The 21,315-nt window shown below is 41.5% G+C and overlaps 1 protein-coding gene across 1 annotated transcript in view; it reads right to left on the bottom strand.

Annotated features, from left to right (window-relative positions):
- The window catches only part of CTNNA1 (catenin alpha 1), a 198,758-nt gene that overhangs the window by 37,735 nt on the left and 139,708 nt on the right, over positions 1–21,315 (bottom strand). The window contains exons 8-9 of the mRNA XM_037061371.1: positions 13,885–13,965; positions 12,632–12,784 (exon numbers count right to left, since the gene is read on the bottom strand). Of these exons, the coding sequence (XP_036917266.1) occupies positions 12,632–12,784; positions 13,885–13,965 (234 nt within the window). The remainder of the gene's footprint in view (positions 1–12,631; positions 12,785–13,884; positions 13,966–21,315) is intronic.

Genomic DNA, 21,315 nt, shown 5'->3' with positions numbered 1-21,315 from the left:
CTCTCTAGTATAAGGTAATCTTCACGCAGTAGGGGTTTTGTTTCATTCACTGCTATAAACTTAGTGCCCAGAACAGTGACTGGGAGACATTAGGAACTCTACAAAAACCTATTACTATTTTTTCTCCCTCTACTTTGAAAAGCTTGCTATAGGTTTTTGAAAGCTTTGTTCTAGCAAATATATATATATATATATATATATATATATATAGCTCAAATCAATGTCAACTAATCTTTAAAAAGTTTCCAAAATTTTCCATCTCTACATCTTAAAAGATCTTACAATTCATCTCATGTACACATTGCACAGAATGGCACTCTTTTGAAGAAACTTTACAAATATTTCAGTAAAAGGCAAAACTCACTAACAATGATGGTATTTCTTAAGGTAAAGCTCCGAATTTCTCATAGTACATTCCTCAGACCACTGAATCAGAATCTTTGGGGATAGTGACCCACGAGCCTGAAAGTGGCTCAGTAACTCTAATGTTTATTACCTTTGAGACCAATAGATTCACTCCTCTATAGTTATTGAGGACCTACTATGCTCCAGGCACTGTTCTAGGCACATATTCCCAAAGAATTTAACATTCTGTTGGAGTATGATATGGGAATAGAGAAGAAAACAAGGAAAACCCAGTAACTTCAGAAAGTGAAAAGTGTATGTGGGGTGTAAATCAGGTGACAGGAAGAAAACAGGGTGGAGTGTGGGGTGAAGGGAATTTGGAGGGATCAGGAACACCCCTCTGCAGAGGTAACATCTGGGCAGGACCTCTATGATGAGAAGTGAGCAGGTCATTCCAGACAGAGGGCCCAGGGAGTGCGGAGTGCAGAGGACACAAGGTAGTGACATGGTTATGGTCAAAGAGAAAGAAGTGGTCTAGCATGGGGGAAAGAGGAGGGAACTAGGAGGGAGAGAGAGGACAACAGGCATTTGGAAAGGCAGGATGCCTTATGGACCACGGTTAAGAACCTGGATTTTAGGATTTTTTATCCCAAGTGCAACTATAAGCCACAGAAAATGGCAGTGAGAAGGGTAACACTGATGCATTCTGAAGCAAAGGAATGCCATGATCTGATTTGATCAGATTATACTTTTACAGAAGAAACTAGAGAGGGACAAGAGTGACATCAAAAGAATCGATTAGGAGGCTCTTGCCAAGTCCAGTGAGAGATGATGGCTTGGATTAGAACAGTGGACCACGGAAATAAAGAGACTTGTGAATGAAATATGGCATATGAAGGATAAATAGCGAAAAAGAATAATCAAGGATAACTCCTATACTTTTAGCTTGAACACGTAAGTGGGACGCTGGCAAATAAAAAAGTACAAGGGTGTTTATCAGACTGTTATAGGTAATATAGTAAAAGATGAAAACAACCTAAATAACCTACATGCCTCGTGGTAGGGGACTGGTTAAATAAATGGACTAGTTAAGCAATTAATATACATGCTATAAATGGGTACTTTATAACACAATGAAATGGATGTGATATAATAAGCAGAGCAAAACCAAATTACATCATAACACACTATGATAACCATTTGCTTCAAAAAAAACCCCAAAGCAGTATGATATCAATTTTGCATAGCATTAAAACTGCACCTCTCCCCCCCAAAAAACCAAAACAGCCCTGATTGGTGTGGCTTGGTGGACTGAGCACCAGCCTGTGAACCGAAAGGTCACCTGTTTGATTCCCAGTCAAGGAACACACCTGGGTTATGGGCTAGGTCCCCAGGTGGGGGTGCACAACAGGCAACCATACATGGATGTCTCTCCCCCTCTCTTTCCCCCTCTCTAAAAACAAATAAAATTATTTAAGAAAAACACCCACATATAAATAAGTGTGAATCTACTCCAAAATTTTACTCCTTTTTCTTTGTGATTTATTTCACAAATTTTCTAAAATAAACTTATACTTTTAAAAATTTTTATTTATTGATTTTTAGAAATAGAGAGGAAAGAGAGTGGAGGGAGAGAAACATCAATTTGTCATTCCACTTAATGTGTGCACTCACTCATTGGTTGTTTCTTGTATGGGCCTTGACCAGGTATCGGGCCCACAATTTTGGCAGGATGACGCTCTGACCAACTGAGCTACCAAGCCAGGGCCAAACTTGTATTTCTTTTAGTTTTTTTAAAATATATTTTATTGATTATACCATTACAGTTGTCCCATTTTACCCCCTTCATTCCCCTCCACCTTGCACACCTCCTCCCCCACCATTCCCCCCCTTTAGTTTATGTTCATGTGTCACAAGTTCTTTAGATTCTATATTTCCCATACTATTCTTGCCCTCCCCCCTTCTATTTTCTACCTACCATCTATGCTACTTATTCTCTGTACCTTCTCCCCCTTCTTCTCCTCCCACTCCCCTGTTGCTAACCCTCCATGTGTTCTTCATTTCTATGGTTCCACTCCTGATCTAGCTGTCCTCTTGGTTTGCTTTTGTTTTGTTTTTAAGTGTGGTTGTTAATAACTGTGAGTTTGCTGTCCTTTCACTGTTCATAGTTTTCATCTTCTTTTTCTTATATAAGTCCCTTTAACATTTCATAAAATAAGGGCTTGGTGATGATGAACTCCTTGAACTTGACCTTATCTGAGAAACCTCTTTATCTGCCGTTCCATTCTAAATGAAAGCTTTGCTGGATAGAGCAATCTTGGCTGTAGGTTCTTGCATTTCATGACTTGGAATATTTCTTTCCAGCCCCTTCTTGCCTATAAGGTCTCTTTTGAGAAATCAGCTGACAGTCTGATGTGAACTTCTGTGTAGGTGACTGTCCCCTTACCTCTTGCTGCTTCTAGGATTCTCTCCTTCATTTTAATCTTGGCTAATGTAATTACAATGTGCCTTGGTGTGTTCCTCCTTGGGTCCAACTTCTTTGGGACTCTCTGAGCTTCCTGGATTTCGTGGAAGTCTACTGCCTTTGCCAGATTCAGGAAGTTCTCCTTTATTATTTGTTCAAATAAAGTTTCTACTTCTTGCTCTTCCTCTTCCCCTTCTGGTACCCCTATAATTCGGATGTTGGAACATTTAAAAATGCCCTGGAGGTTCCTAAGCCTCCTCATTTTTTTGAATTCTTGTTTCTTCATTCTTTTCTATTTGGTCATATTTTTCTTCCCTCTGGTCTACTCCCTTGATTTGAGTCCCAGTTTCCTTCCCATCACTATTGTTTCCTGTACATTTCCCTTCATTTCAGTTAGTTTAGTCTTCATTTGTTCCTCTAATTTGTGACTACAATCAATCAGTTCTGTGAGCATCCTGATCACCAGTGTTTTGAACTGTGCATCTTATAGGTTGGCTATCTCTTGGTCGCTTAGAAGTATTGTCTCTGGGGCTTTGAGCTGTTCTTTTTCCTGAGCCATAATGTTTATGTCTGTTTGCACTTGCTAGGTGTGAGGGGTGGAGCCTTAGGTGTTCAGCAGAGCAGGGCAACCCAGTGGCTGGGCTGGCATGCTGTATGTGAGGGCGGGGTCAGAGAGGGGCAATGGCACTTGCTCCATGCTCTCTCGGATTTCAGTCCCCTCTGCTGCTTCCTGCAAGCAGACCGGGCCCCCCTGGTGTCGTCTCCCGGTGTGTGGGCCTGTGCACCTTCCAGGACCCTGTGGGTCCCTCCAACAAACTCTTGGTGAGCCTGGGAGCTTCTCCCAGCACTTGGACCCTGAAAGTTTCTCCAGTTGGTGCTTTCAAGGCTTTAACTCCCGGCGCTGGGGCCCTAGCCTGTGCAGTCTATCTCACTGCTCTCTCCCTCGCCTGGTTTACCTGTGCGCGAATGTGTGACCACGGTCAGCCAGCTACCTTGTGCCCCCGCTAGGTCTGCCTGCCGCCACCCCACACCTGGGATCCTCCAACTGCTGTCTGCGCTCCTGGGTTGGTCAGGCCGATTTTGCTCGCCCGACTCCTCTCCACCAGCTGCTGACTCCACCCCTCTTAATGGTTTGGCTGAATGGTTCATTGTTGTTGGACTTCTGTACAGTTCAATTTTCTGTGTTTTGGTTGTGTTTTTGTTACTAAAACTTTGTTTTCTTTAAACTTGGTTGTGCGAGGAGGCACAGTGCTTCCACCTACGCTTCCATCTTGGCTGAAAGTCTCCTTAGATTTTTTTAAGCCATATTTTAAAATGGCAGTGTCCCCAAATTGCACCTAATCTAAACTGACACTTTCATCTTTTCTCCTTGGCACCTTGCTACAGAGGTGCTTTCAGTTGGGTAAATGAGCCTAGCAGTGTTGCCAAAGAACAACCCTGGGCAAACTGGTCCAAGTTTTATGTGCCTCTAGGTCCCTGTTGCAGCAATCACACAGCATCACCAAATGGTTCTAGGGAGAAGCGTGGCTTCACTTCAGTGTTGACCAGCACGTTTTCTAACACCCAATAAATCAGACTATACCCTTTAGGAAGCAGCTGTGTGAGGAGTTCATCTAACCCCAAAGAGCAGCTATCTGATACACAACAGCCTTGAAGTGTTCATGGGGAAGACTGGTGAGGGTGGGAGGGAGGGAAGCAATTACTGGACAGCACATGAACAGAGTCTGGTGCTCTAGGAAGTAGACAAGCAGCTGGAATCTAAGAAAAGGCTATAGAGCATTAAAATAGCATATAGAAATTATGTTTCCTACAGTCACCCCAGTTTTAATGGGGTGAACATGAAAGATACTGAAAAGGACATGAGGGTAACAGCATGGACATGTTTTATCTAGATAACTTAGAAAGCAAGATGAAAACAAAGGGATTCTTAACTGCCTGAAAGGCCAACTATACAAAGAACAGTTCAATCAAGAGAATGATTTCTAGGAGCAAGCTGAAAGGTTCTATCCTATGCCCTGTCTTAGACAATTTTCTAAACATCAGACTGAATAAAGGAGAAAAGATACACTTATTTAAAAAAAGAAAGAAAGAAAGAAGGTGGGGAGGGAGGACACGGTTTGGAAAGGGCCATCAATAATATTAACAGCAATAATCCTGATAAGACAAAACACTAAACTGAATCTAAGAAGTTTAAACTGGGTGACTGTCAAAACCACCAGAGAGCCAAACAACAACTGCACCCACAGAGACAAAAATGGATAGAGGGGACTCGGCAGAGCACCTCGAGGGGAAAAAACCCGAGCTGACTGACTGTGAGCTCAGTGGAATCAACAACTGAAGCCACTACCCAAAAAGCTAAAGTCATCCTGGGATCCACTGGTCAGAGCCTCCTTCCAGAATGACGGAGGCCTTGGCTGCTCTACCTCTGTGCGCCTGCCCCCGGGGCAGGTGTTCGATGGGCGCTGGCTGAGCGCTTGGCGTTCAGAGAAGAGGAAGAGTGAGTGGAGAGACCCTCTGGAAAACCTGAGCAAATCCCCCAGACCAGTGCCGTCCAACAGAAACAAAATGCGGGCCACATAAGAATTTTAAAAATTTTCAGTAGCCACACATTTTAAAAAGGTGAAGATTTGCACAAGGAACGTACATTTTATATGCTTTTTCCATACATCTTCAGTATCTACAGGAGGGCGTTTCCCACTAGAAGGAGTCCAAGAAAAGATAAGTGACAATTTATACACTAGAGTGAGGCTCACAGATTCTGTGAGGTTAAGAATCACTCACTGCAGTGTAAGGAGATGGGCCCAATCCCCAGGAAAGGACAGAAAACCTGGCTTCCAAAGAGAAGAGCCCCCAGAGAAACGGAAAGCTCAAACAATGCACGGAGTACCAGATAAAAGGGGGAGGTCACTCAGTAAATGACCACAGGCAGGATCTACAGAAAGCTGCCAGACACGGACCTGCGCTGTCCTACCTCTTGCATGTAGTGTGTGTGTGGCTGCATAGCGAGGGACCTGAAAACCAGGCATACCATGTACCTTTGAGACTGGGAGGTGCTGTATGATAAGGTATATTTCATCTCAGGCCCAGATTCCTGGGAGGAAACTTCTAACTTCTTGGGAATTCAGTAGTCATAAGAGAGTCTTTGTTATTCTTCATTGGCCCAGGTAGTTTATACTAATGAAGTAACTCTGGGTGGGGCACCTAGATATATGTTATACTAATGGCTGACAGGGGATAGAGGCAGACCACGGTGTCAACCAAGTGATTACATGGCTGGGGTATTCAGGACAGCCCAGGCTTCTGGGAAGCAAGGGAAGATGGAGACTGAGTTCAATTAAATCACAGTTCTATCAATCATGACTACACAATGAAACCCCAATAAAAACTCTGGACACAGACTCAGTGGAGCTCCCTGGTTGTTGAATCATCAACATGCCAGGAGGGTAAAGTGCTCCGATTCCACGGATAGAGGGCAGAAAACTCCATCTTTGAGACAATTAAAGAGAAAACCACAGGCTCAATATGGCATCACTTGGCCTAAAAGCCCATGATATCAAACCCAGATTTAACTGCAGTTTCAACTTCTCTCAGGAACAATCTTAAAACCAGTCTGTTTTCTCACCAATGAGGTAATCTGTCATGTGGATCCTTCACCATACTGCCCCCCCAAAGAAGTGGCAATCTGCTTTGGGTTCTCTTTCACCCCAAAATAATCCTTTCTTTTCTTTTGTTAAGAGCGCCCTTACCCACACTCTCTTCTATAAAACACGTCCATTTTGTACAACGCCGAGAGTTGCTAGGTGGGATGCTGCCTGACTCATGAATCACTTAGTAAGCCATTAGATTTTCACATTTACTTCGTTGAATTCTTTTTTTTTTTTCAACAAGGCCTTTTCACACTTCACCCTATGTGTCTCTTCATTTGGCTGCTCCTGATTTTTATTCTTTACAACAAAATGTAATCGTAAATAGTATAGCACTGTTCTGGGTTCTATGTGTTAATAGCAAATTACTGAAACTGAGATGGGTCATGGGAACCCTCAAAAGTTGTAACCAATTAGTTAGAAGTGTGGGTGGCCAGGGGAACCTCCCAACTTGCAGCTGTGGGTAACTCCAGGCAATTAGCGACAACTGTATTTCAGGATTTTATTTTTTAATTCTATTTTATTGATTATGCTACTGCAGTTGTCCTGATTTTCCCCCCTCTGCACAGCACCCCTCACTCCCTCAGGCAATCCCCACACCATTGTTCATGTCCATGGTCATGGGTATAAGTCCTTTGGCTACTCCATTTCCTGTACTGCACTTTACATCCCCATGGCTATTCTGTAACTACCTATTTGTACTTAATCCCCTCACCTCTTCACCGATTCCTTCATACCCCTTCCCATCTGGCAACCAACACTCTCCATGTCATAATTCTGTCTTTGTTCTTCTTGTTTGGTTAGTTTCTTTTTAGATTCACTTGTTGACAGATATGTATTTTTGCCATTTTATTGTTCATAGTTTTGATCTTCTATTTCTTAGATAAGTCCCATTATCATATCATATAATAATGGTTTGGTATGAACTAAAGGATGAACCTCCTTTAGTTTTCTCTTGTCTGGGAAGCTCTTTATCTGCCCTTTGGTTCTAAACCAGAGCTTTGCTGGGTAGAGCAATCTCAGCTATAGGTCCCTGCTTTGCATGGCTTTGAGTATTTCTTGTCAATCCCTTCTAGCCAGTGATGTTTCTTTTGAGAAATCAACTGACAGTCTTATAGGAACTCCCCTGAAAGTAACTTCTTATCTCTTGCTGCTTTTACACTTTAAACACTCATTTCTTTTTCATGCACATATGCAATTATACATCCTAGTATCTCTATCACCTTAAATGTAATTAACTGCAGAATGGTGCTACAAAGCCTTTGGTTATGCCTCAAGCAATGAAAAGCAATTTAATACATACATCTGTGTGGGGGGTGAGGGAATGGAGGGGATAGAGAAGGGAGAAAGGTCAGAAAGGGGTCAGAGCCAAGCTGAGAGAGGGATCACCAAACTCTGAACTCCAAGGGACCCTTGCTTATTGATGTTCAGAATGAAACAAAAAATATACATAACCATGGACAAAGCTCCTAGAGCAAAGTCTCCAAAGGCCCATCCAATGCTTCTTATTGGGCAAAAGGCTGTCCATTAAACCAGTAAGTTCAAGTGGCATAGCCCTCCCTGTTGGAGGGATACAAGCCTGGGGTATCTGCTCCATTGGCTGGAGAGGCTGAGGATGACAGGGGAGGCCCATAGGGCCGTCCAGCTGCAGTACAACCAGAGCTTCCTGCTGTGGCTCAGCTGCCACACCGCGCCCTTCCCATGCCATTACTGGAACCTGTTACTCAAGGCCTTGGGCTGGTAGTGTCCTTGCTTCCTGCCTCACATGCACACTTCCTAATATGCAGGCTACTTACTGAGGCTGGCTTCCTGAAGACAATCTTTGTCTTCAAGGAGGTTATACTTCATGCTGCCATGTAACTCTTGTGAACAAGATTATGCTTAATGGAAACAGAAAATGAAATTCTTCCAATTTTAATTCCAAATGCCAGATTCATTAACTTCAATAGCAGACTGACCTATGTATTATGTACGTAATTAATTCATAATGTTCAAAGAAAACTAGATGTAAAATTAGTAATGCATTTAATGTGATTACTGATGTTTTCCTTGGAATATTTTATAATATTAAGTTGGCCTAATGTCACTATAAATTCAAACACATAGGACATAGATTTTTACATAAAAGCCCCATTTCCTGTTTACATAAAAGCCCCATAATGACTAACCAAATGGTCTATGAAATCTTTTACAAATAGTAGATGTTTTACATCAGGTTATAAAATCAAATAACTTGGGTATATGCTTACTATGTGTCCAATTTTTGAAATAAAATAATAATAAATCAAACAATAGCATAATTTCAGTTATCAGTAGGTAAGAGCAAGACTTACTTGCCTGGAAATTAAATAGCAATTCACTCTTATTTCTTCTTACAAAACCAACCACTTACACACAGATTTCTACTCTTCAAACACATTGAATTTAGCAGCATGTTAGGGGTCAGTGTCTTTAATTTTAAAACAAATGATTGGGCTGAGTCCATGTCTCAGGCAAAGGCTAAGCACCTGACATACATCATCTATTTGGGACCTTAAAATAGTTCCAAGATAGGTATTATCAGCATCTGCATTTTACATACAAGAAATGGGAATTCAGGGCAGAGTAGGTATTGGGCTGGCCCAAAACTCTGTTACGTTTTTTTTCCACAGGATGGGTCTAATAGTGCTTGGCTGTCTTTAAAGTCATCTGAAACAATTTTGTTAGACTGTATTGTGACAGCTGACATATCAGCATGCATTTTTCTAAAAATTATCAAAATTGGTAAATTTTTGTGCAGCCATTTTAATACTGAAGATGGAAGAACATATGCAACATTTCCAGTGTAATTATGCTTTATTATTTCAAAAAGGGTAAAAATGTGACTGAAACACAAAAAATGATTTGTGCAGTGTATGGAGGAGGTGCTGTGACTGACTGAATGTGTAAAAAGTGGTTAGCAAAGTTTCTTGGTGCTATTGACATTTTAGGCAAATAATTCTTTGCTGCGGGACTGTCTTATGCATTGGAAGATGTTGTAGACCGCTCTGCCTGGTTCTAGGAATTGTATCTCAACCCCTTGTGGCTAAGGGTGAGGGACACCTTTGGAATGCGAGCTGCAGGAAACAAAGCTTGTCTATGGTAGCAAACACTGCCTCAGTTTCCTCTCCCTGCCCCGAAAGCTTGGTCGGAAGCCAATGATGGGTAAGCCCCCCTCACAGAGAGGGGAAGGGGGGAACTAAACCAGACTCGATCACTTGGGAGGCCTTCATGGAAGGCGGGGCGGGCGTGGGCTGCAACAAAGAGCAATGGACTCTCACCCCCCAGCTTTGACATAGCCCAAGTCCCCATGTTCTCTGGGAGAAATGCTTCCTGGCTCTAACCTGCTTAAGCCTGAATACCTGCTGGGGAGAGGTGCAGCTCATTGCCTTGCTAGAGCGTGTCCTGGGGAAAAATCTGGCATCACAAAGACTTCCTGATGAACCTGTGAAATCTGCTCTGCTAAGAGTGTTTTCATTCATATGTTAAGGGTTTGAGCAGGAAACCCTAAAACTCTGTTCCTGACAGACTCTGACTCATACAAAGCCCTTAGATTTCTCTGAAATGTTATCTACTGTTTGATCCTTGACACCCTGTATTCCTGTGTATTACAACCAAATAAAAGCCCCTGGAGGAAGGAACTCAACGCCTTTTTCCCCTGAGAAACTGGCCACTGTTCACAGCCTTTTTCCTCTGGGAAAATGGCCACTTCTCCTCCCCAAGCAGATCACATCATGTGGCCAGGATGATTACTCTCATCTGTGGCGTCCGGGGGGATGTGCAAGGAAAGTCACCCCCACAGGAAGACATTTAGCAGAACCCTTGGCCACTACCAACTAGAAGAAACCAATAGCGGATATAGCCAAGATACTCGATATATCCAAATAAAAAAATTCACTGGTGAAAATGAAAAACGTGTCTTTTATTTTACAGAAAAAACATAATGGACTTTTCGGCCAACCCAATAATTTACCAGGATGCAAACCCAGGCAGTGGGATTCTTGAGCTCCGTCTTCTAGCTGCTACTCCCTTTTACAGTGTCTTGTGAGTTTCACCAATGTCATTACCTATCTTTATTAGCAATAACATTAAATGGAGATGTTATGTTTACAGTGTAGGGACTATCTATATTTAATCATGTGCATAATTAATGTAAACTGACCCAAATGGTAGTTTTAGATGATGTCAAGTAATAATAAAAAAGAAATCAGGGACTTCCGCCAAGATGGAGGTATAGGTGGAAACACTGTGCCTTCTCCCACAACCAAGTTTGAATACAACAAAGGTTTGGAGAACAAAGACACAACCAAAGAACAGAAAATTAAATTATATGGAAGTCCGACAACAACGAACCATTCAACCAGGATGGTAAGAGGGGCGGAGCCAGCAGCGGAGCAGGGTCAGGAAGGAAGATCCCCCGACCTAGGTGCTCAGGCAGCCCAGACCCAGTCAGGGTGTGGGGCAGACTGACCGCGGTTGCACATTCGCACACAGTGACACGGACTGCGCAGGCCCCAGCAGCGAACCCAGTGGTGGAGGGCTGACGGCAGTGGCACATTTGTGTGCAGTGGGATGAAACGCATGGGCCCCAGTGACAGGGGCAGCTGTGGCACCTGTGGCAGCTGCGGCACCTGTGGCGGCGGCGGCAGTGAGAGGCAGCAGACGGGACCACCATTGCTCCTCTTTGGCTCCGCCCCCACATACAGCGTCACAACCCAGCGACTGAGTTGCCCTGCTCTGGTGAACACCTAGGGCTCTGATCCTGATACGTAACAGGCATGAACAGTTCAAAAGATGGCTCAAGAAGAATTCAAAGCCCCAGAGCCAATAACTCTAAGTGACCAAGAGATTGCCAGCCTCTCAGATGCACAGTTCAAAACACTGGTGATCAGGATGCTCACAGAACTGGTGGATTATCGTCACAAATTAGAGGAACATATGAAGGCTAAACTAACTGAAATGAAGGGAGGTGCACGGGAAACCAATAGTGATGGAAGGGAAACTGGGACTCAAATCAATGGAATGGACCAGAAGGAAGAACAAAACATCCAACCAGAAAAGAATGAAGAAATGGAATTCAAAAAAATGAGGAAGCTTAGGAACCTCCAGGACATCTTTAAACATTCCAACATCCGAATTATAGGGGTACCAGAAGGGGGAAAGAAACAGCCACAAGTGGAAAACTTATTTGAACAAATAATAAAGGAGAACTTCCCCAGTCTGGCAAAGGAAATGGACTTCTAGGAAATCCAGGAAGCTCAGAGAGTGCCAAAGAAGTTGGACCCAAGAAGGAACACACCAAGGCACATCATAATTACATTAGCCAAGACTAAAATGAAGGAGAGAATCCTGGAAGCAGTAAGAGATAAGGGGACAGTCACCTACAAAGGAGTACCCATCAGACTGTCAGCAGATTTCTCAAAAGAGACCTTACAGGCAAGAAGGGGCTGGAAAAAAGTATTCCAAGTCATGAAATCCAAAGACCTACATCCAAGATTGCTTTATCCAGCAAAGCTTTCATTTAGAATGGAAGGACAGATAAAGTGCTTCTCAGATAAGGTCAAGTTCAAGGAGTTCATCATCACCAAGCCCTTATTCTATGAAATGTTAAAGGGACTTATCTAAGAAAAAGAAGATGAAAAATATGAACAGTGAAAGGACAGCAAACTCACAGTTATTAACAACCATACCTAAAACAAAAGCAAACCAAGAGGACAGCTAGATCAGGAGTGGAACCATAGAAATGAAGAACACATGGAGGGTTAGCAACAGGGGAGTGGGAGGAGAAGAAGGGGGGAGAAGGTACAGAAAATAGCATAGATAGTAGGTAGAAAATAGAAGGGGGGAGGCAAGAATAGTCGGGGAAATATAGAATCTAAAGAACTTGAGACACATGGATATAAACTAAGGGAGGAGAATGGTGGGGGAGGGAGTGTGCAGGTGGAGGGGAATGAAGGGGGGGAATAGAACAACTATAATGGTATAATCAATAAAATATATATGTTTAAAAAAAGAAAAAAGTAATAATAAAAAACTTTCATCTTAAACATATTGTATGTTAGGCCATCCCCTAAAATTTTTAGCTGATTAAATCATGTGACTAAAACTCACCACACTCCATTAAATTACTTATGGTTAAAGAAACTGCTAATACACTTACCTCAATCAATTTGTTGGCATGTTCACGGAAAACTTGGGCATACTCTTTAACTTCTTTCTCATTTCCGTTCTTTGCAGCTTCAATCAACACTAGAAGTGGAACGTTGGTTTCCAGGAATGAATCTGACACGTGGTCCATGACAGCTTTGCGAAGCTAATAATTAAATTGTAAAAGTTTGATTTGATTTCTAACAAGAAGCTGGACTGCTTTTTTCTCATGTATTTTTAAATTTAACGGAAGCTTATGATACCTTGGCTGCACTTAACACGAGGACAACCCCCTCCCTACGTAACCCATGCAGTTACACAATCTGCGACGCAGGAAACGTGTGACTGTGCAGGTAGTGGTTTAGGGAACCGCACAGAACCTCCGTTTTCAACATTACACCCTGTTTTCTTGGGATTTACAAAATTTTCTTGGGAATCAGGAAGCTTATATCATAAAGGAATAATAAACTAAACAGAAAGCAGCTCTGAGTTAAATTGGCACACAGCCTTGGAATATACGTAATTAGCCTAAATGGCTAAATAAAAGTGAGAAGAGAGGAAAAATGTACTTTCTGCTCTATCTGAACAGAGTTGGCATACTATGAACTTTAAAACTGAAAGGTCATCTTCAAAACCATTTCTAATGCTACTTCAATAAAGAAATACAAAGATACAGTCCCTCTCCATTTTGTTTTATGTTAGACATGAAAATAAAATGTCTCTCCACTAAGTATGGAAATTGTATTACAACTTCTTTTTAAGTCTTAATACATTGTTTTATAAATTCAGCCCTACCTTTTTTAAAGATGAAAACTCAGTATGATTCCCAAATGTTAACTGAATTATTTAACATTAAATGAAGAAATTCTTTCCTCTATTTACTAACTTGGAAAACTGAGCACCCCAAATATATCTATATCCATGTGTACTGGAAATACACCTCCACCAAGGACATAAGGAAACTATGGGTGTGTAATCAGCACGGGGCAAGTCAGACAAACGGCTGCAATTTCCACAGACCCCCAAGTCAGTTAAAATTGACTCTTTCACTTGTACATCCTTTTCACACAAGAGCTAACTTACTCAGTCCATCCCAGTAGGACCGTATCAGTCCAGGTCCCCAAGAGATTTTATTAGCCACTTAGAAGCGTATTAGCAATAAAACAGAGATAGTGAGTTTCCTGTGAAAATCAATCCTTAACCCTTCTAAAACATCTGTGCGTGCGGGGTGGGGGTGGGTGGGAATCAGCACTTTCTTTAGCTTACCTGTCTACGCAGGTCCCTGGTCTTCTTGGTCATTTTATCTATTGCAGAATTGAGCGCATCACTTCTTTCTTTACGTCCCGCCTAGGAAAAAAAGAGATGCACCTTTCAGTGATTCACAAATAAATTTAATGATAGCCAATAGCTATTTATGTTCAAATTAACATAGAAAAAAGTCAAATTTTTTAAAACCCAGAGCTGGAAAATATACCAGGGGGAACCAAGTGGTTTTGTTCATAAAAGCATAACCTTAATGACTCTCAGGCTCCACATCATCTGATGATGGGAATTGAGGGAGTTTTGTCAAAATAAGAGAAGCCAAGGAACAGGACTGTCACATCAAGTTCCATTTTAAAAATTATATTTATATTTTAATTCAAGGTTCAGCATATGCAAATTTCATTAACAAACCAGCTCTTCTTGAACTGCAGGCTAGAGCAGGTTACATCTGATTTTGGTGAACTCTGAGATTTGAGGAATGTCAAAATATGAAAGTTGGCACCTGGCACTAAAACAATATGAAAAATGAATTTTAAAACTAAGATATACTGTGATGGGTCAAAGTTAACAATGGATATTATGCAGCTTGAATAAGAATGCTCTGTGAGATTACTTCAGCAATATATTTTTATAAATCTAGGCTAAGCTTAATACAATTATGTTGCACAGATAAGAACATTCCAGCTACTCTTGAGAGAGGTATGTAAATCAGCCTTTCTTCACCAGTCAAGGGGATGAGTTCATATTCACCCCAGAGAACATCCCAAGCAGAATCAAAACAGATGGTAGTAGAGCCCTGGCTGGTGTGGCTCAGTGGATCGAGTGCTGGCTTTCCACCCAAAGGGCCACTGGTTCAATTCCCAGTCAAGGCATATGCATGGGTTGCAAGCCAGGTCCCCAGTAAGGGGCACATAAGAGGCAACCACATATTGATGTTTCTCTCTCCTCTCTAAAAATAAATAAATACAATCTTTTTTAAAATTTAATAAAGAAAGTCTCAATATATCCTTAGACACTCAAGCACTCCAAGAAAATTTGTGTATATAAACCCAGTAAAGTTTGTCACTGCTCCTAGCCATGTTTTTTGGGGAGGAATAATTTATTCTAGAAAACATTTATTTATCAAAAACCCAAAGGTTGGATTAAATAATCTCATGAGAGCACCATTCCCTTTAACTTCAAATACCCAGAAATTCCCTCAAATTGGGAAGATTTACTTAGAAAGTTATATAAAAGACACCCTTCAAATTGACTTTTGAGGAAATTATAGTCACATAATAAATTCACTTAAAGATGCCACACCATGAATCTGTTAATTCTTTGTTCAATTACCCTAAAAATCAATTCGTCTTTCTTGTTACTTTAGGAAATAAGAGGTTTATGCCTCCTGAATCAGGAGGGGGCAGTTCCAGAAGCAGTTATTTACTGAAGCTTTTAGGTTATACTAGTCAGACCATCTTTTAAATCAAAGCATCTCTTTAAAAAATGTACTCCAAATAGCAAGTTCAGGGTTCCAGTTATTAGAGGAATGGAGGACCCAGCCCTGAGTAGGTTTGCCTAGGGCTAGCCAGTTGTGTGTGGGTTCCTGACTTCATGTAGGAAAGACATCACAAGTCCAGGTGAATTTGGCAGGACATTTTTTAAAGATGGGATCAGTGAAAGAAGGACTCCTGTTTGGAAGCAATAGGAGCGCCTAAGTGGGGCTGCCTTGGCTTTCTGGAAATGTTATAGGAAAGAAATAAGCTTTGGCAGGGCTGCTGTTGGCTCACTGAGAAGTCAGAGAAAGGGGGGCCTTGGGGACAGGGTCAGGGGTTTAGCCTGGGACAAGCTCCCTGGTTGCTAGCCCCATGGAGTCCCTTAGAGTTTAGGAGATGCATGCCAGTGAGGGAAGGAGGAGGAGAAGGGAATAGTGCTGGTGTGCCTGTGGCAGGAGAGCATGAGCAGGAACTTTCCTTTTGAGGGGATTTAGGGGAACTCTTGGGGGGATCTCAACAGGATATTCATCAACTATATGCTGATGTACCAAAATGAGATTTATTCCCTTATCTTCATCTGTCCTTGGGTATGGTTGGCAAATGGCACTAATTGGATTTCTGCTATCTATCTCCCTGAGTTGGATGATTTAAGTTATTTACCCTCTGGTTAGAGAGAAGTGTACACCATTACTCTTAAGTGTCCTTGGTTTAGGGAAGACAGGATTTACTAGATGGTTGCAAACTGCTTGTTTAACTATCTATCTCAGTTTTCCAATTCTGCTTGTCTTGGTTTATTAGCCTGTTACATAATCATTCAAAATGCAATCGGAATGAGTATACAGGTATATACACACAACCTTAATGATGAACCTGATGAAAGTAGAAAGTTTTTGATCTGTAAAACAAAACTTTACTTCTCCTTGAAATTACAGCTGTTAGGGTTTTTTATTTCTAGTTTTGGGTAAGCCAAAGTAAAATGTTCAATGAATCTTTGAAGAAAGTGGCTGGTGACTCCCTCCTAATTTGGAGACTATTCCACTGAGCAGAGAGACCAGATAGGTCACTCAATTTTGATATGTATGTCCCTGCTGAGCAGTGACAAAAGGGCTTAGAAGAAAAATATAAGGCATGTTTGGGGTTTTAACATAAAGCTTTTCATCAGCAAGTAAATGCCAGCTGAGAGGCAAAGGTTATTGGCTGGGACGGTCTCCAGCAACACAGTTCTGGCTGACACAGTAAAGAGCTTTCAAAACCCATTTTTAATAGAAGCTGGAAGAAGCTCCCCCACTTCCTTCATCCTGTGTGAACAGACTTCCATCCGTTTAGACACATTGTTTACTGAGCACTTACTCCGCACCCCCTGTAGTAGGCAGGACCAGCCGTAACCCTTCTACCAGAGGCTCCATAATCTGAGGTAAAACCGTTCAGAGTAACACTAATTCAGCAATACCTTGTATCATGCTGGGCCTCTACAGTGCCACATGACGTAACAGCGGGTCAAAGTAGTAAGTAAAAGTGATACGGAAGGCCACATTTTTTTAAAGTATTAAGAACTAGAATTTCATGGAGGATTTTATCCATTTTGGAGGTAACCTCTGAAATAACAGCACCCCCCCCCCCAAGGAACTGACTCCTGCCTCAGAAAGAGTAAGCACACACTCTCCCAGGACAAGTGTGCAACATGCCTGACCACTCACACCTCTGCCACAGATGGCAGCAGGTCTCACTACTGTAGCCAGTGCACATGTCCACCAATCCGTCACCCACAACCGAGCCCACCTCTGAAGGCCCTGACTGCACTCCAACCCTTCCCCCCTTTGAGAAGAGATACAATAAGCAGCACTCAGGAATGGATGAAGTATGACCCTAGCATCACTGGTGGTACCTCAGGGGGCACTGTAGTCCCTAGAAACAATATGACAAAGGTTCCCAGGTGAGCCTACAAAAAACTAATCAACCTAAAGGGTAAAGGCACAAGATAAACTCAGTACTTCCAGGGAAAAAAAAAACACAGTGAAAACGTCCAGTTCTTTCTGGAAAAAACATGCTATACGCTTAAGGGGCTACCTGGTCTCTTCAGCGAAGCCTCTTCAGCTAAAGGCTTCATTCTCATCTTGTTCTGCTTTCTCCCAGTCAGAGCCCAGCCATCACCATTACTTCAGTGACCGTGGTCATTCTGCCATCTTCCATGCTGTGACCCACCCACCACGTTTTAATTCTTCAGGCATGCCACTCTCCCTCACCAACTTAAAATACTCTTCTCCCCTTCTAGTTCCTATCCACCCTTTAGATAAGACAGCATGCTTCCTGCAACCACCCCCAATTCTAAGTTCAAGTTAGAAGCCCCTCTGGAGTGCTCCCACAGCACCTTACACTTTCCCCCAGAGCCATTTTCAAATCATACCTGTCTCTCTCCACTTGGACATGAATGAAAGGAGAAATGTATCAAAGTCATTGTACTTAATGTGTCATCTATGCAGCAAATTACTGGTCTCCTGATTCCATGTTATTAGTGAAAATGTAAGCATTTCAAATAATGCCAAATACTGCTTTCTACCTTCATTGTAATCTAGAGTAAGGCTGGAGAGAGTAACAGAGAAGGGCAAAATAAAAAATTTTAATCCTAAAACACTTAGGGACTATTCAAAAGAAAGTAAGAAGGTATGATTAATTCAACAAGAAGGTCTAATTGGATAAAATATCTCCATCAGCCACCAGAAAATTAAACAAAATTTAAACACTAAAACCATGGCACTCCACAAGACCCAAGTCAGAAGGAACATCTGAAGCAGCCCCTTCTCTCCACCACCAAAACAACGAGAGAAATGAATGAAGCAACGCCATAGGCACAAAACAGGAAAAGTGAGGCTGTGGTCCACGGAGCTGAGGCCTTTAAGTAAAGCCAGGGTGAGGACGTGGTATCAATGGTTCTATTGGAGGCTGAACACCAAAGAATGTCTGAACACCAAAGAAAAATGTCTGAACACCAAAGAATACTAGCATCACCTATTAGAGACTCAATCCATGTCTTCATTAGTACGACTAAAATAAAAGCTTTGCTGTTGACTGGGCAACACATTATCAAGCACTAAACATTTGGGGAATAACATGAAAAACAACTTGACCTGGTTGTTCTACCTGGCCCACAGATGGCTGATGGGCTCTGCGTAAGCTGAATATGTGATGAGAGTCACAGAGAGCCTCAGGCAAAGACTAAGAGCTCAATATTAGAATACAATAGCTATGCAGACATGCACTTCCAAATTCATTTCAAAGAGTACCCTCTCCTTCAATTGCAAAGAACAGAAATTTCCAGCTTGCCTAATGTTACCTAGCTCATCCTAAAAATTTTTTTTTTAAATCGGTAGGGAACACTAATGTAACAAACATATTACCCCACTTTCCTTTTCTTCCCCTCACAGACAACAGAAGTCTAAAAATGAGCTTTACTGGTTTGCCTGGGAATTTTTGCAGATGACAGCCAGCCTTACATACCACCTTTAGATTTTACTCAGCTTGATGCTGCATTCACACCTGAAAATATGCCCAGGCATCTGTCTAAATGTCCTATCAGTTATAATAAGCTTTGGTATTTTCAGCTCTGGCCAGAGACACATGATAGAATATGGCTTGTGAGGTGTTCCAACACGGGGTAACTACACCATGTCCAGCTACATGACTGCTACAGCACAGAACTGCCATTAACTGAATCACAACGAATTTGTGGCACTTTTCCATCAAATCTTGGGAGATCAGAATGAGCATGTGATCTATTTCTGTCTCTTTCTGGGGAAAGAAATGACAAAAATCCATGGTAGAGAAAAGTTAGAGAGCCAATACCAAGAAGTACCTGGCACAAGCTGAAGCATGTAGCTGAGATGTTCCAATCTCTTTTGAGACACCAGGGTTTTTTCCCCCTTAAAAAAGAAAGTAATGAGCTACTTTGTTAAATAGCTTCTGTGCATAGTAATTTGGGAAGTTCTCAGAAGCACAAACAGGTACAAAAAGCCCACAGGTATACAAATTAAATATACAAAGGTCAATTGAGTAAGAATCTGAATTTGAAGCTACTAACACCCACCCCCCCCCACACCCCCCGGGAGGGGGCTGAGAAGGGGAGGATAAAAAAGCTCAAGTGTGGGTTTATTTCAGAAGCATTTTTAAATGCTCAGTTAACTGGTAAAACTGAACTAAAATTTGTGATAAAGCAGGGAAGTCTTTTGGTTTCTATACTGATTAAAAAAAAAATTCTGAAGGGCTCAGACCCTCTCTGCCCTACTTAAGATAATGGCTTAACAGGAAATCCTCGTTTACTTAAGATTCTACAGTATCTTGTGTTCACCAACTGGTGCAAGTTCGGGTTTGTTTCCATTCTCAAAAAGCTTCTGATTGGTTTAGTCATTCATTAAAACTAAGTATATAGAGCAAAACAATATACCTTTAAAAGACAAATGACTAACTGAAATAAGTAAGTAAAATATTTGGCAAAGTTAATTTCTTTAATAAGGAAAAATGTCGTAAAAATCTTTAAGAAAATGACCAATTTTAGGAGTGGGGTGTGGAATGAGCAAATAAAATACAGTCTACAGAAAAGAACAAACACTATACCTACATACAAAATGATACTTAATCTTACTCATAATTAGAACAAACCAAAAAGCATCTTTCACCTACCAGGTTCCCAGATATTTTAAAAGTTTGCTGGTTTCCAATATGGTGTTTGGGGGAGAACTTGGGTGGGGTGGCTAGTGCATATTTACAGGCTACTACGGGCAGTATGAAATAGTTTAAATTTTTTTGCAAGGCAATATGGCAATCATTGTCTATCAATTCTAAAGATACACACCCCTTAACCTGAAATTTTATGGTTAGAAACTTGTATTAATACAAACTTGCCTAAGAATGCAAAGATATTAAAAAGATACTCATTTTGTACTGTTTACAAAAGCTAAAAGCCTCAAAGCAAACATGTCCATAAATTGCAGTATAGCCATATATGAAAAAAACTATGCAGTCCCTAGATACACACTCATATCCACAAACACACAGATGGCAAACACTATGAAGCCACTGGAAAGACAGACAGAGCCCCTCAGCCTTCCCCCACACAAAACAAGCAGGACAGAATCGGCTCCCACAAGAGCTCAAGCCCCACTAAGTCACATTTCAGCAACACAGGTATACACATCTCAACTGCAGCTATAATGTGACATGCTGCAATATAGCCTTTCACAATAAGACATGATCTTTCACTCTTTGAGCCAAATTCTTGTTACTGATTTTCTCTGCATTGATGACATCACATATTTATATATTTTTTCATCGCCTTAGTTCATGTCGCTGTCCGTCTACCCCACAGCAAATTTAAGAAGGTTCTGAGGGAATGTGACATTTCCAAGCTTCAGCACCCAAAACTTGCTAGCATCTAGACAATATATATGCAAATTCATCCTTTTAAATTTAGCCAATTGGGTCAAAGAGTCCTCTAAAATTGAAAAAGATTCTTTAAGAAAATATGAGTGTGTATCTTATTCTTAATTCTACTCTGTGCAAATGGCTTTGAATACAGCACACGGCCATCGATGTAGGCAGGAGGAAATACATCTAAATAGAAAGCTACTTGAAAAGTGGAGAAGCAGGAAGGACAAATCCAAACTTGGCTGTATTTCAGAATAATGGAGTGGGAGAGGGAAGGGCGGGGGAGTCGGGAGAAGGAAGAAGAAGAAGCCTCCTTTGCTATAAGATATTGTGATCCCTTCAACTTTGTTCTTTTTTCTCAAGATTGCTGTGGCTATTCAGGGTCGTTTATGGTTCCACATAAATTTTTTAAATGTTTGTTCTATATCTGTGAAATATGTCATTGGTATTTTAATAGGGATTGTGTTGAATCTATAGATTGCTTTGGGAAGTATGTACATTTTGATGATATTACTTCTGGCAATCCATGAACACGGTACAT

Source organism: Sturnira hondurensis, unplaced genomic scaffold (assembly GCF_014824575.4).
Source record: "Sturnira hondurensis isolate 20B ecotype Veracruz unplaced genomic scaffold, ASM1482457v3 Scaffold0001120, whole genome shotgun sequence".
NCBI classification, from domain to species: domain Eukaryota; kingdom Metazoa; phylum Chordata; class Mammalia; order Chiroptera; family Phyllostomidae; genus Sturnira; species Sturnira hondurensis.
Note: the sequence above shows the minus strand (reverse complement) of the source record. Positions and strands in the feature narration are given on the sequence as shown.